We start from the raw sequence: 14050 nt of genomic DNA on the forward strand, positions 1-14050 counted from the left end.
GAACTCCGAGTTTTTGCTTTTAAAAAAGAGTTTAGAAAATACCACATATGCTCAGTAGAGTAATAAGAATTATGTACTGGGTTCCTTGAGGGCACATAGCTTCTTGTAGGAGGGTTGCATCTGATCTGTGACTCGAACAGCAAGATGAATGTTAGCAAAGGAAAGAAGGTAAAGATGTTTGCGGCAGAGGTAGTAGTTTTTAATCCTCGTTTGTCAAAATTATCCTTGGAACTCTTTTTTTGTTGTTGTTATTGCACTCGTGGCGTATGGAAGTTCCTGGGCCAGGTATCAAATCTGTGCCACTGCAGTTAACAGAGCCACAGCAGTGACAATACTGGATTCTTAAATTGCTGAGCCACCCTTCCTGAACTCTTAGAAAAAAAATTACATATATACTTCCACACTTTGTGATAATTCATCAAGCTGCACATTTATAATTTGTGCACTTCTCTGTATGTATACCACACTTTAATGGAAAAGTTAGAAGTTCCTATGTAATGAGGCGGGTTGAGGATTTGGTATCACTGCAGCTGTGGTGCAGGTTGCCACTGAGGTGCAGTTTTGATCCCTGACCCAGGAACTTCCATATGTTGCAGGTATGGCCAAAAAAAAGAAAGGAGAGTTATAAAAAATGAAATGAAAATTTAGATAAAATAAAACTCACCTTTTTAAAATGTACAGTTACAGTAATTTTTAGAGTATTCGCAAAGTTGTATAACCATCACCTGCAGAATACTTTCATCACTCTACAAAGAAACCTGTGCCCATTAGCATTCGCATTCTACCACGTCCTTTCCCCACTTCCAGGCACTGTAACCACTGATGTCCTTTTGTAGATTTTGCCTATGAATTTGCCTGTTCTGGACATTTTATGTAAATGGAATTATATAATACGTGATGTTTTATGACTGGCTTATTTCACTTATTATGTTTTTAGAGTTCAAATGGCATTGTTTCATTCTTTCTATGTTTGAATAGTATTCAATTGTGTGTATCTACTGCATCTTTCTCCATTCATGTCGATGAAATAACCTAAAGTGGTTAATTAAAAATAAAGATTTAGGAGTTCCCATTGTGGCCCAGCAGGTTAAGAATCCAACATAGTCTCTGTGAGGATGTCGATTGATCCCTGGCCTCACTTAGTGGGTAGTGGGTTAAGGACCCACATTGCCACAAGTTCTGGCATAGGTCGTAGGTGTGGCTCGGATCCTGTGTTGCTGTGGCTGTGGAGTAGGCCCTTAGTTGCAGCTCAGATTCGACCCCTAGCCTGGGAACTTCCTTATGTCACACAGGTGTAGTCCTAAAAAGAAGAAGAAGAAGAAGGAAAAAAAGATTTATTCATGCATGTCTTGAACTGCCGAATCTGAATTTCTTGGGCAGTTAGTCCCAGAAATTTCTTACTCAACGCTGCAGTTTGAAAACCAATAAGCTATTTTACTTCAAAGGCATAGTCTCGCTGACCTTCACAGTAACGCTGAGAAGTAGTAGGCAGGTATTACATCTCTTATTTTATAGATGAAGAGATGAAATGCAGAAGTGCAAAGTGGTTTGCTCATGTGAAAGAGTTATTGTTGATGCTAGTGGGAAACCATATTTCTCCTTCTTCCCACCAAATCTGATGTTCTTTCTAATTCCTTTTTGTTGACTGAAATAGGGTTATCTTTGAAATCTGTAGGAGGTGTCCAAAGCATTGGACTCATGGTTCCAAACAGTTTAGGGAGCTAGGAAAATGATCTTGGTCATACTTGGTTCCAAGTAAAAAATTTGGTTCAGTTCTATAAATAACTGTGATAAACTTAATTGTCTAGGAAAGGTATTTCTGTCTCTGACCATTATATTAATGCTATTTACAATCAACTTTGAATGTCCCTCTCCATTTTCTTTTGAAATCATTTTAAGACCATAGTGTAGTGCACATATTTAGTATTTTCACTTATAACAACTGAAGAATAGGGTGCCAAATATGAGCCTATGGTATGACATTTGTTCTGAGTGTTCCCCCAAGGTCTTATAAAATTAAAGACATATTTCATTGCCTTGTAATTGAGATTGCTTTTAGCTTATATGTCACCGTTTTTCTTTTATACTAAGTTGTAAGGCATATAGCTTTGCTGTGTCAGTAGAACTGATATCTTTTCTAGTGATAATTTTCTGTAGTCCTTTGAAGTGATTTCACATGTGCCATGAATCTGAGATCCTGTAATCTATTTAACACAGTAGTACTAGTGTTAGACTGTACGTGGTAGGGAAAGTAATACTTTTCAGTCGAGATTGGGTTTTGGATTTGCTTTTGAAATTCTTGAATAGTCAATGAATTTTGTTAGTATGTGAAAACAAGTAAAGCTCTGTGGCAAGGAATAAATAAGTCTTTAGGATTGGGCTTTAACTGGTTTGTTTTCTAATTATGTTTTTTAAAAGACAAAACAGCTAAGTTTTTTAAAGGTTTGGAAGCCGCTATGGTTAAATAATTTAAATTTTAGAATAGTTGTAGCTTGTTATAAGTATATGTAGTTTATCTGCCCCAGAAAGCATAGAAACAATATAGTTTGAAATGTATAGTAGATGAAAATAAAGGATGCATTGTAGGGAATATAGTGTTTTGGCTAGTTTAACTCCTTGTTTGTTCAAAGAGAATTTATGTCAACTTTTAAATTTAGGAATACTTAGATCTATGTTAATTTTCTGTGGCATTCATGTATTTTTTTTAACATTTGAAGACAAATAATTAGAGGATAGATATTACATATTAGTATTTCTTAATCACTGTCTATTCTATTGGCTTTTTTCTCCAATTAAAAAAATTGAGATGTAATTGACATTGTATTAGTTTTCTACTGTACTATTAGTGAAACTTTTCACTGAGAACATCTGGCTGGTTGACAACTCTGATAACGAATTTTATCCATAAAACAGGTGTAAGACTATCTGCATTTTCTGTGTAGATTTTTACCCTTTATTATACAGGAATTTGGAATGGTATACCATGCTGAATCATTTTAAAATGCCACTTACAGTTTTTTTTTGATATATAGATTTTTTTAGTGTATTTTTTCTACTAATAAATGAGTAGAAATGATTTAACATTTTATATAATGCTTTTTGTTATCATCATAAGCACACCAATGTGTTTCTCAGACTTGTAATCCATAATCAAGGATATGTTTTTTTGGAAGCTTACTTTTAAGGAACATTTGTACAGCTACATCTTGATTCATTTTTTCATTTATTTTGTCACATATGCTTTCTTTTCTTTCTTTTTTCTTTTTTCTTTTTTTTTAGGGCCGTACCTGCAGCATATGGAAGTTCTAAGGCTAGGGGTTGTATTGGAGCTGCAGCTGCCGGCCTAGACCACAGCCACAGCAACACTAGATTTGAGACACATCTGCAGCCTACGCCATTGCTCATGGCAATGCTGGATCCTTAACACCCTGAGTGGGGCCAGAGATTGAAGTATCCAAGAGGCCAATCCTCTTGGATACTAGTCGGGTTTGTTATCGCTGAGCCATTATGGGAACTCCTGTCACATATGTTTTCTACTTACATTCAAAACCATATAGACGACTTAGTCACTGAGGGATTATCTAACTAAGAGAAAAAATACTACTTTAAAAGATATCTAATGTTTTAAAGTCACATATAGGGGAAAGTCATAATCTTTTTAAATGCATTTTTAAGCTTTATAGATTTATTTCCTAGTATTATCATAAAACTCATAAAAGTAATTTTCTTAATGTCTGAAAAATTACAGACTTCTGGAAAATTAGGTATATATATCTACATTGGTAGTCAGCAAAGGAGTCGAAGGAGCTCTAAAACTTGTAAGAATTTTAATTCAGAATTAACGTTTGAAATATTTTATGTAGGTACTCTGAAGCTTTTGTAAGAGTGTTAACAGATCATCCTAATCTGTTGAAGATAACACATATTTTGTAGCTAAACATAAGGAATTATTTGTGAAATTTATTAGAAAATGCAGTGTACTGTGTGTTTAGAAATATCAGTTTTATCCACAAATTTGTAAACAGTAACACATCCAGAGTGACCATATTGTGATTTCCCTTCACAGATACCAAGTTGTGCTAGTACAACCATATAAATAATTAATACCTGAAGTCTCATTGTAACATGGACATTAACAGTGATGACAGATAAATACAGACGCTTTGGAATCAAATACTAGGCGAAACACTTATAAAAGGTAAGAAAAAGTATAATCTTAATTAAAGCCAAGCAGGCTTTAGTTAAGTAGAAGTAATTGAAGTTTCTTTTTCAGTGTATTGGCATTTAAGAAACACATCCGTATTATCCTGTTTATCTTAATACTGGTAGGACTCAGTTGTAAGCATCAGTTCTTCTGTGAAAATAGCAGTTGCAGATATCTTTGCCTGGCAAATATCATAATAGATGATGTCCCTGCAACAAACCCTATCAAAATAGGGCAGTAATGTGACTGATTGAAACTAGATAGAGTGCTGGAATGGGCATGCCAGTGAATACTTAGAGAATTGTGGGTCCTCTTTGGTTCTATTGATTGCTGCCTCCACCACACCATAAAATGTCATGTTTTTTACCATGTTTGTGAAGGGATTTCAGGGTTGGGTACAAAGGAGTTGACAGTTTCTAAGGATTCTTAGTTATATGAGGAGTGAAATTTCATGTCAGGGGTTACTTTTTTGTAGGGCCATTTTTCATTGTGCACCCTCCTTATGTTAATTTAGAACATTTAAAAAAATGCAGCAATAAATAATTTTACGTAGACAGTTTTCCTACTTTGTGCTTTTAAAGAATTTACAAGACATATAAGGGAGAGATTGCATTTATAGATATTAGATGTTAGCCTTATTCCCTTCTTGGTGACTAAAACTGTAATCTATTTTTACTAGGCAGTAAATCTAGTTTCTAGAGCTTGGTAATTGTATCTGTATGTTTGTTGATTGCATCAGTTTTTAAACTGCAATCCTTTACCAAAAAATAACATCACTTTTAGAATGTCTAGTTTTATGTTTTTGATAAAGTGAGTGTTTACATCAAAAACTAGGTTATTTCCTGTGTTCCTTCTTATTCCCAAATAGGCACTTCATAATACCCCATTTAACCAGATTCTCAGAAAAGGATATCATATTACAAAGTAAAACTTTAATTAACCAGGCTATCCAAGAAATGGATTGTAATTAGGTTAATTAAAATATCTGGCCAACTGGGTACTAAAAACCACAACATCCTTATTGTTTTGGTTGAAAATCCATATGCCAAAAATAACAGAAATTTCCCTTTATAAAAAGTTTCTCTTCGTAAGGTCTTATAGCACCATATAACCATAAAAGTTACCATGTAGATATAGAAGACTTGGTTGATTCTTTAGTGTGCATAACCTAAATTATTTTTGTTATTCAGTTGCCAGTTTTGCATACTTGAAGACCAAAATTTGGGAAGGCTTCTAGAATAAGAGTAAGATTATAAATTCTATATGATTCAACCATTACTGTATACTAGTTGAATAGTTATGCTCTTTCCATGTTTATATTATAAATATGTTCTGATGAATATATTCATAATAGAATTTTTACAATTAAAAAAATAAATAAGGAGTTCCCGTCGTGGCTAGGAATGAATCCGACTAGGAACCATGAGGTTGTGGGTTCAATCCCTGGCCTTGCTCAGTGGGTTAAGGATCTGGCGTTGCCATGAGCTGTGGTGTAGGTTGAAGACTCGGCTCGGATCCTATGTTGCTGTGGCTCTGGTGTAGGCCGGCGGCTATGGCTCCGATTAGACCCCTAGCCTGGGAACCTCCGTATGCCACAAGAGTGGCCCAAGAAATGGCAAAAAGACCAAAATAAATAAATAAATAAATTCTATATGAAAAATCTTACTGAGGGCAGTCTTTGGGTCACCTTAAACAATATTTCATTGTGAGTTCTGGTGCCCTAGAGGTTAAGGGTTCAGCATTATCACTGCTTGGGTTTGATTCCTGGTCCAGGAACTTCCACATGCTGTGGACATGGCCAACCCCCCCAAACAATATTGTTTTATATTCTAGAAAAGAACTTAGTCAGATGTTGACACAAAATAATAGTTGTTGTGAGGATTTAGTATATTTCAAACTCTTTGGTTTTTGTTTTTTTGTTGTCGTGGTTTCTAAAAATTCTTTTCCAGTTTCTTAGTATCTCTGAAGCTACAAAGTTAACAAGAATTACCAACGATGTTACTAAAATCTATTAGCATGAGTTAATTTGCTTCTTTAATTCTTTTTTTTTTTATTATTTTATTTCAAAGAAAGGAATTTAGGAAGTTCTAGTATTCTCCATGGCTGAAGCTGAGAGTCTGAAACCCTGATGCTTAAGCTCTATTCTAGATCATAGCTCCAACTCCTTCAGGATATAAGGAAAAGAGATAATATTTCCACAATGATAGATCTTTGGTTATACAGGTAAGTTACTTAGTTTTGCAGTAGTAAAGACAATTATAGTTTGTTTGTTTGTTTGCTTATGTTTAAAGAGAGGAGGCTTGCTGTTTTTCTCTACTTCCTTCTCTGAGTAGAAAATTGTGCAGTCTGGCTAGCAGTTCATAGGAGTGTGGAGCTATAAGGAATGGGTTAGGGATGAAATATTTTCTCAGCAGGGGATAAACAACCTAAGTGCATCGGAATTTTCAGAGTGTTATACCTGTTTGACGTCCTAGGTATTTTTGATTCAGGAGCATTATGAAACTCCTAAACTTCTCTTTCTCCCCACTTGTCTTTTTAAGTGTATATTCATTCAGCTCTTTATATATCTATATCTGTGTCTTTCTATCAGTCTTTCAATCATATATCTGTCTCTTTTAATGGGGAAGAAAGAAGAGAGCCCGTTAAACAAGACAGTATGTGATAGAGTTCCCAGGCTTCAAAGAGGCTAAGTATTAAGAACCTTCAATTGAGTTGCATAGGTTGGTCCCTGGATTTCACTCTCCTTCTTTTAACCTTATAGATAATAGTGGAATTGCTCAGCTGAAGAAATTTGTCTTAAAAAAAGAATTGTATGACGAGGATAGTTCCTAAACCATTATTAAACAGTTCTTCATGTTCTAGACAAAAAGAAAAAGAATCATTGGTAACAATTCCCCTTTGCTCTTGCTCTTTTTGCCTTTCACTTTAGCTTGTCTACATGGTATCATAACCAATTTCCTAAAAATTGGTCACTTAATAAAGCTAAATATAATGATAATGAATATCACTAGAACACTGATGTTAATGAAGGATTGCCAGTCCCTCGGTTCCGAAAATAAACCATGGTGCTTTGGGAATTAATAGTGGAACAAAAGCTGGCAGGCAGTGTCTTTGAAATATTTTTTGAGATTTCTTTTTCTTAAGTAAAAGTAATAAATGGAATAGAATTTCATTAAGTGGACCATTTTAGTTTCCTCACTTTTTTTTTTTTTTTTTAATTTTTTTGTCCTTTTAGGGCCGCACACATGGCATATGGAAGTTCCCAGGCTACGGGTCCAATTGGAGCTGCTGCTCACCTACACCATAGCTCATGGCAGCACCAGATGCTTAACCCACTGAACAAGGCCAGGGATTGAACCTGAGTCCTTATGGATATTAATTGGGTTTGTTACTGCTGAGCCATGACGAGAACTCCTTCCTCCCAGTTCTTGATGCAGTTGTGTAGACTCCCATAATTAGATTTGAGGTAAAAGTAGATTCATATTTGAGAGAGGGTAGTTCAACAGAAAATGAGTGGGTGAGATATATGGAATTACAGGTAGGATTTGGGGCTTCCTGTGAATGGACAGGCTAACATTTGGCTGACTATCCTTCCATATAGGCTCTGCAATAGGAAGAAAGCTTATGAGGGTGGGGAAGAGAGGAATTCTAATGATTGCTTATATTCTCTCCCTTTATTGTAGAAAATGTCACATTCATTAGTTTGTGGATAGGAGAGGAAAAACTTCATTTTGGTTGCTCCATTGGGTTTTGCCCATATGAATCTGTTAACTAACAGTTTCCCTTAATTCTAAAACTAGAATGATAAATTTCTAGTTCCAGTTGGGTGCTGGCTAATATTTTCAGCATATTATCTATTCTTTTTGTTTGTTTAGGGCCACATGTGCAGCATATGGAAGTTCCTAGGCTAGGGGTGGAATCAGAGCTACAGCTGCCGGCGTACGCCACAGCCACAGCAATGCAGGATCTGAGTCTTGTCTGTGACCTACACTAAAACTTACAGCAATGCCAGATCTTTAACCCACTGAGCGAGGCCAGGGATTGACTCGCATCCTCATGGATGCTAGTTGGGTTCATTACCACTGAGCCACAACGAACTCCCTCACCATGTTAACTATTTAGTTAACTACCAGGGGTATTGTCTGAAATACTTAATTTGTAAGTATTGTCTGAAATACTTAATTTGTAAGTGAGTTTATTTCTATTACTTTAGCAACTTAATTTTTGGCAGGAATATAATTTTGTGTTCTAAACCTCTTCACTGAATTTCTTTAGTAACTTTGTGTTACGCAGCTAATATGAGGAAAACAACTGCCCTAGTCTGTAATGCTTTGCAGAGCATGGCAAACAGTGTTGAGATTTGGTTGAGATAATCGGGATATTTTTTAGTTGCTTTTTGGTAACTGAATTTTGCATTTGGTTTATGAGATAACTACAGAAAATATGTTTTTTTAGGGTAGAAGAAAGAAATTATCAGAGGGAAGAACGTTAAAATATCATTTAACTCTCATCTTCAGAATTTTAACCAATTTAATACCTCAAGTGTATGTAATATGTTAATTTCAGGCAAGAGATTTTTATAGTCCTCTGTTTGGCACTTCCTTAGCCCAAAGGATCATGGTTTTATATATAAATTTCTTATTATTAGGATCAAATAAATAATTAAAGAATATATTATACCTGAGTCTAATTTAGTTTGAAACTTGATGTATTTTAATAGAATAATGTTGGATGCAATGCTTCTGAGGCAGTTCTTTTCCAACTCTGAGAGGCGTTTTAATGACCTGCGAGTCTAGGGCAGGGCCTCATATTCTGCATTTCTAACCATCTTCCAGTAGATGCCCATGGGGCTAGTTCTTAGGCCACACTTTGAGTTGTAAGAGTTTGAGGTGTACGACTAAGGGTTCTTGTCAAAAAACAGTTTCACTTTAAATATGGCCCAAAAGCTAGAGCTTGAGAACTCTAAGCTCCTCATTGTAGTTGTTGCACAGAATAAAAATATTTTTAGTAAACAAAAGAAATGAAAAAAGTTTTAATATTTCATGATTATCAGTGTTTTGATGATTGGAATGGTGAAGAAATAAAATAGGCCCTCATTTTAGGTGATGTTTTGTAATGATGCATTCTTTGTGAGTAGTTTTGGTTACTGTTAATAATAGGTTTACTTCATTAATAATGACAGGGCAAAAATTTTGCTCTCATTTGGATTGGTGTGGAAAGAAAAGAGTTAGGAATACCGGTTATTGGAATCATTTGAAGTTTGTATGCCCTTGATTGGCATCAGATTTTAAAAAGTAATTATTAAAAAGTAATTATTACAATAGTAATTATTATTAAAAGGTTTTGTTTGTATGTTTATAAAATACTACTATTGTGAACATTTGAACCATAAATCATGAATATCATCAAATTTGCATTAAAGATGCTTGCCTTAGATTTTGTAAATAAAGTTTATTTATAAAACTAACCTGTTATGTTTTCTTTGCCATGTTTATATAGGTATTTAATATTTAAAAATCTGTAATCTTCAAATTTGAAAGCTCCAGATTTGGATACATGGAACAAACATTGTCTTTTTTTTTTGGTCTTTTAGGGCTGCAGCAGCGGCATATGGAGGTTCCCAGGTTGTGGGTCTAATCGGAGCTACAGCTGCTGGCCTATGCCACAGCCATAGCAACGCCAGATCTGAGCCACGTCTGCGATCTACACCACAGCTCATGGCAACGCTGGATCCTTAACCCACTGAGCGAGGCCAGGGATCGAACCCGCAACCTCATGGTTCCTGGTTGGATTTGTTTCTGCTGCGCCACAATGGGAACTCCTGATTATAATATATTAAAAAAAATTTTTTTTTATTTTGTGCTCTTTTGAAATATCATTTGAAGTTTAACTTTAATTTTTTTGTAATTAAAAGTGGATATTTATGGGTCATTCAGTATTTACTACCTGGGAATAAAAAGACTAATCTTGATAACAAGATTTTAGCAAAAGAGAAGTTATACTTCAGGTCTGACTAATGAATGCCCAGAGAGTAAAAGTTTACTTTGAAAACATTTCTAAATTCTTACTGTTCGTGTGAGTGCTATGGTAATCTCTACGAAAAATTTTCATACTTTAATTCTAGGGCTGATTTTGTGAGTCTTGTAAGATTTTTAAAAATTTAAAAGTATGCCATACTCTGAATCAAAACTAAATTCAACCAACTTACATATTTTACAAGATACTTCTTCACTTAATTCATTTTGTCAGCAGGCAGGAACAGGAAGATAATTTCTTTTAATGTTTCTTTTTTTTTGTATGTGGTAACATGTTGCTCTATCTTCTATAGTTCTTCATAATCTTTCCAACTATTAGATACTTTGGTTGAGGCTAAGGAGCGATGGTATTGGATTTGGGGGGAGAAGGGTAGAATGGCATTTGGAGGATTATAGGGGAGGGAGGGTGTGGGAAGGCTGCCAAAAGGGAGGAGGAGAGAGTGTTCTTTGTAGTTGTGCTTTATAGCCATTACTGGTCTCTTTCTCTGTTCATCCTGTACCCCATTTGAAGTTAAGGCAGTGAAGTGGCAAAGTATCTTTTGAAATCTAGAGGAGGAGCAGAAGAATGGGGACTTGAAATCTTAATAGCTCTTTTATTCTGCTTGCTGGGAGAGCTTTTGGAAAATAATCACTAAACCACTCAGTTTATCCAAATGGATCAATCAGGGCATTTTTCAATTTCCCTCTTTTTGGACTATAGAAACAGCAAAGCATCCACAGCAGAAAACCTGCTCATCTCAACATGCATCAATACTGTGGCACACATATACTCAGCATTTGAAAGAAGGAAAGGATGGGGCTATATGTATATTCCCAATTTCTTAAATGTAATATTCGTTTGCTGGGGTGCTTTTTTCCTTTTTTCTTCTATCCTCTTTTGAATACTTCCTTTCTCTTGCTAATTTATGGCTCTACTTCTAGAGATTACGGTGGCTTGGCTTTGCTCTGTTTTGCTCTTAGCAAGTGCAAGCTAGGATTGTGATTTCTGTCCATCTCCTTAATTTTATTTTATTTTTTTTTTTTTTTTTTTTTTTTTTTTTTTTTTTTTTGTCTTTTTTGTTGTTGTTGTTGTTGCTATTTCTTGGGCCGCTCCCGCAGCATATGGAGGTTCCCAGGCTAGGGGTTGAATCGGAGCTGTAGCCACCGGCCTACGCCAGAGCCATAGCAACTCAGGATCCGAGCCTCGGCTGCAACCTACACCACAGTTCACGGCAACGCCAGATCGTTAACCCACTGAGCAAGGGCAGGGACCGAACCCGCAACCTCATGGTTCCTAGTCGGATTCGTTAACCACTGCGCCACGACGGGAACTCCCATCTCCTTAATTTTAAAACATTCTACTGCAGACCAAATTTTTTGGATGCCACGTGATTTGTTATCAAAGTGAATTAAGAAGAGTACAGCTTATCTTTCACCTCCTAAAAGTGTTTTGAGAAGACATGAGAAGTGATTGGGACAGCTTTTGCGATAGCTGCTCTATAAATTCAAGATTATTATTTTAATAACCAAGGTGAAATCCTGTCTTTGAGAGAGCTCTTTCTGGGCCCTTTGCCCCTCTATATCTGAGGCAGATACATAGCGAGGAAGGTTCATAGCATAGAATCTAGAGACCTGCCTTAGTTTATAAGCTGTGTGGCTTTGGGCAGATTGCATAAATTGTATGTGCCTCAGTATCCTCGTTTATAAAATAGGAACGATAATAGCACCTATTTCTAATTGTCAGTAGACTTAAATGCATTAATATATTTAAAGACTATAGAATGGTTCCTGGAACGTATTAAGTACCATGTAATTGTTAGCTATTATTATCACTTTTGGAAATGTTTAGGTGTATTAACTATTACCTTTTTCTCATTATTTTGTTTACATTTTTGAAGGTTTCCCAATGAGTGGATCATGATGACCGTATTGTAGGGACTTGCCATAGTATGGCTGCTTCCCGATCTACTCGTGTTACAAGATCAACAGTGGGGTTAAACGGCTTGGATGAATCTTTTTGTGGTAGAACTTTAAGGAATCGTAGCATTGCTCATCCCGAAGAAATCTCTTCTCATTCTCAAGTACGATCAAGATCACCAAAGAAGAGACCAGAGCCTGTGCAAGTTCAGAAAGGAAATAATAATGGAAGAACTACTGATGTAAAACAGCAAAGTACTCGAGAATCATGGGTAAGCCCTAGGAAAAGAGGACTTCCTTCTTCAGAAAAAGATATCATAGAAAGGCAGGCTGTAGAAAATTGTGAGAGAAGGCAAACAGAACCTGTTTCACCAGTTTTAAAAAGAATTAAGCGTTGTCTTAGATCTGAAGCTCCAAACAGTTCAGAAGAAGATTCACCTATAAAATCAGACAAGGAGTCAGTAGAACAGAGAAGTACAGTAGTGGACAATGATGCAGATTTTCAAGGGACTAAACGAGCTTGTCGATGTCTTATACTGGATGATTGTGAGAAAAGGGAAATTAAAAAGGTGAATGTCAGTGAGGAAGGGCCACTTAACTCTGCAGTAGTTGAAGAAATCACAGGCTATTTGGCTGTCAATGGTGTTGATGACAGTGATTCAGCTGTTATAAACTGTGATGACTGTCAGCCCGATGGGAACACTAAACAAAATAGCACTGGTTCCTATGTGTTGCAGGAAAAATCAGTAGCTGAAAATGGGGATTCGGATACCCACACTTCAATGTTCCTTGATGGTAGGAAGGAGGACAGTTATATAGACCATAACGTGCCTTGCACAAATTCAGAAGTGCAGGTCAAGTTGGAGGACCACAAAATAGTAACTGCCTGCCTGCCTGTGGAACATGTTAATCAGCTGACTACTGAGCCAGCTACAGGCCCCTATTCTGAAATTCATTCATCTTTAAGGGATTCTGAGGAGGAAGTAGATGTGGTGGGAGATAGCAGTGCCTCAAAAGAGCAGTGTAATGAAAACACCAGTAACGCCCTGGACACAAGTCTCGAGAGTATGCCAGTCTCCAGAGAACCAGAATCGTCTTCTGTTCTAGACTGTGTTTCAGCTCAAATGATGTCTTTATCGGAACCTCAAGAACATCGGTATACTCTGAGAACTTCACCACGGAGGGCGGCCCCTACCAGAGGTAGTCCCACTAAGAACAGTTCTCCTTGCAGAGAGAATGGACCATTTGAGGAGAATAATCTTAATCCCAATGAAACAAATGCAAGTGTTAGTGATAATATAAGTGAGTCTCTCACAAATCCTGATGAAATTTCTCAGAATGAAAAAGGGATATGTTGTGGCTCTGAAAATTATGGGAGTGAAGGACTAAGTAAGTCGTCCTCGGAGGCAAGACTCAATATTGGACATTTGCCACCAGCCAAAGAGAGTGCCAATCCGCACGCTACGGAAGAGGAAGATGATGATCCTGATGTTTATTACTTTGAATCAGATCATGTGGCACTGAAACACAACAAAGAGTATGTGTAAATATGGTAACCATGAATTCTGCTTTGTTTATTATTCCCTAAGTTTTCCGTATCTATTCATAACTATTTATAACATCTTAATTACAGCTAAAATTAATTCTTTAGCTGAAATTCTGGGTTTAACATAATGATATTCTCAACTTTAAAAAACAGATCTCCCAAAAAAAGACTAATTAGTTAGTGTTCAGCTTTATTACTCTTTTCAATGATGATATGGTTTTCTGATTTTGATATTTCACATGTCTCAGGTAGAAAAGACATGTGGAAACGTGGTTGATGGTGTTTTTATTTTTTAAGTAAGTGTCACACCATTCGAATTAATTTATAAAATGGAAACATCTTTAGTTATCACAGTAAACTTTGACTTTT

At 36.1% G+C, this 14050-nt stretch overlaps 1 protein-coding gene across 16 annotated transcripts in view; it reads left to right on the plus strand.

Moving 5' to 3' along the window:
* The window catches only part of ZZZ3 (zinc finger ZZ-type containing 3), a 135836-nt gene that overhangs the window by 40213 nt on the left and 81573 nt on the right, over window positions 1-14050 (plus strand). For 6 of the 16 annotated variants that reach the window (XM_005653415.4, XM_013996150.3, XM_021096454.2 and 3 more), the window contains exons 2-4: window positions 4067-4198; window positions 6274-6427; window positions 12117-13672. In XM_005653415.4, coding sequence (XP_005653472.1) covers window positions 12168-13672 — 1505 coding nt within the window. In that variant the 5' untranslated portion in view covers window positions 4067-4198; window positions 6274-6427; window positions 12117-12167. Of the gene's footprint in view, window positions 1-4066; window positions 4199-6273; window positions 6428-12116; window positions 13688-14050 lie in introns of all 16 variants that reach the window. The other 10 variants (XM_013996149.3, XM_084964632.1, XM_084964629.1 and 7 more) reach the window with 3 other exon arrangements.

This window comes from Sus scrofa, chromosome 6 (genome assembly GCF_054392235.1).
Source record: "Sus scrofa isolate SSC_HxYL_T2T_F1_AM1 chromosome 6, Sscrofa_HxYL_maternal_Yorkshire_Landrace_v2.0, whole genome shotgun sequence".
Taxonomy (NCBI): domain Eukaryota; kingdom Metazoa; phylum Chordata; class Mammalia; order Artiodactyla; family Suidae; genus Sus; species Sus scrofa.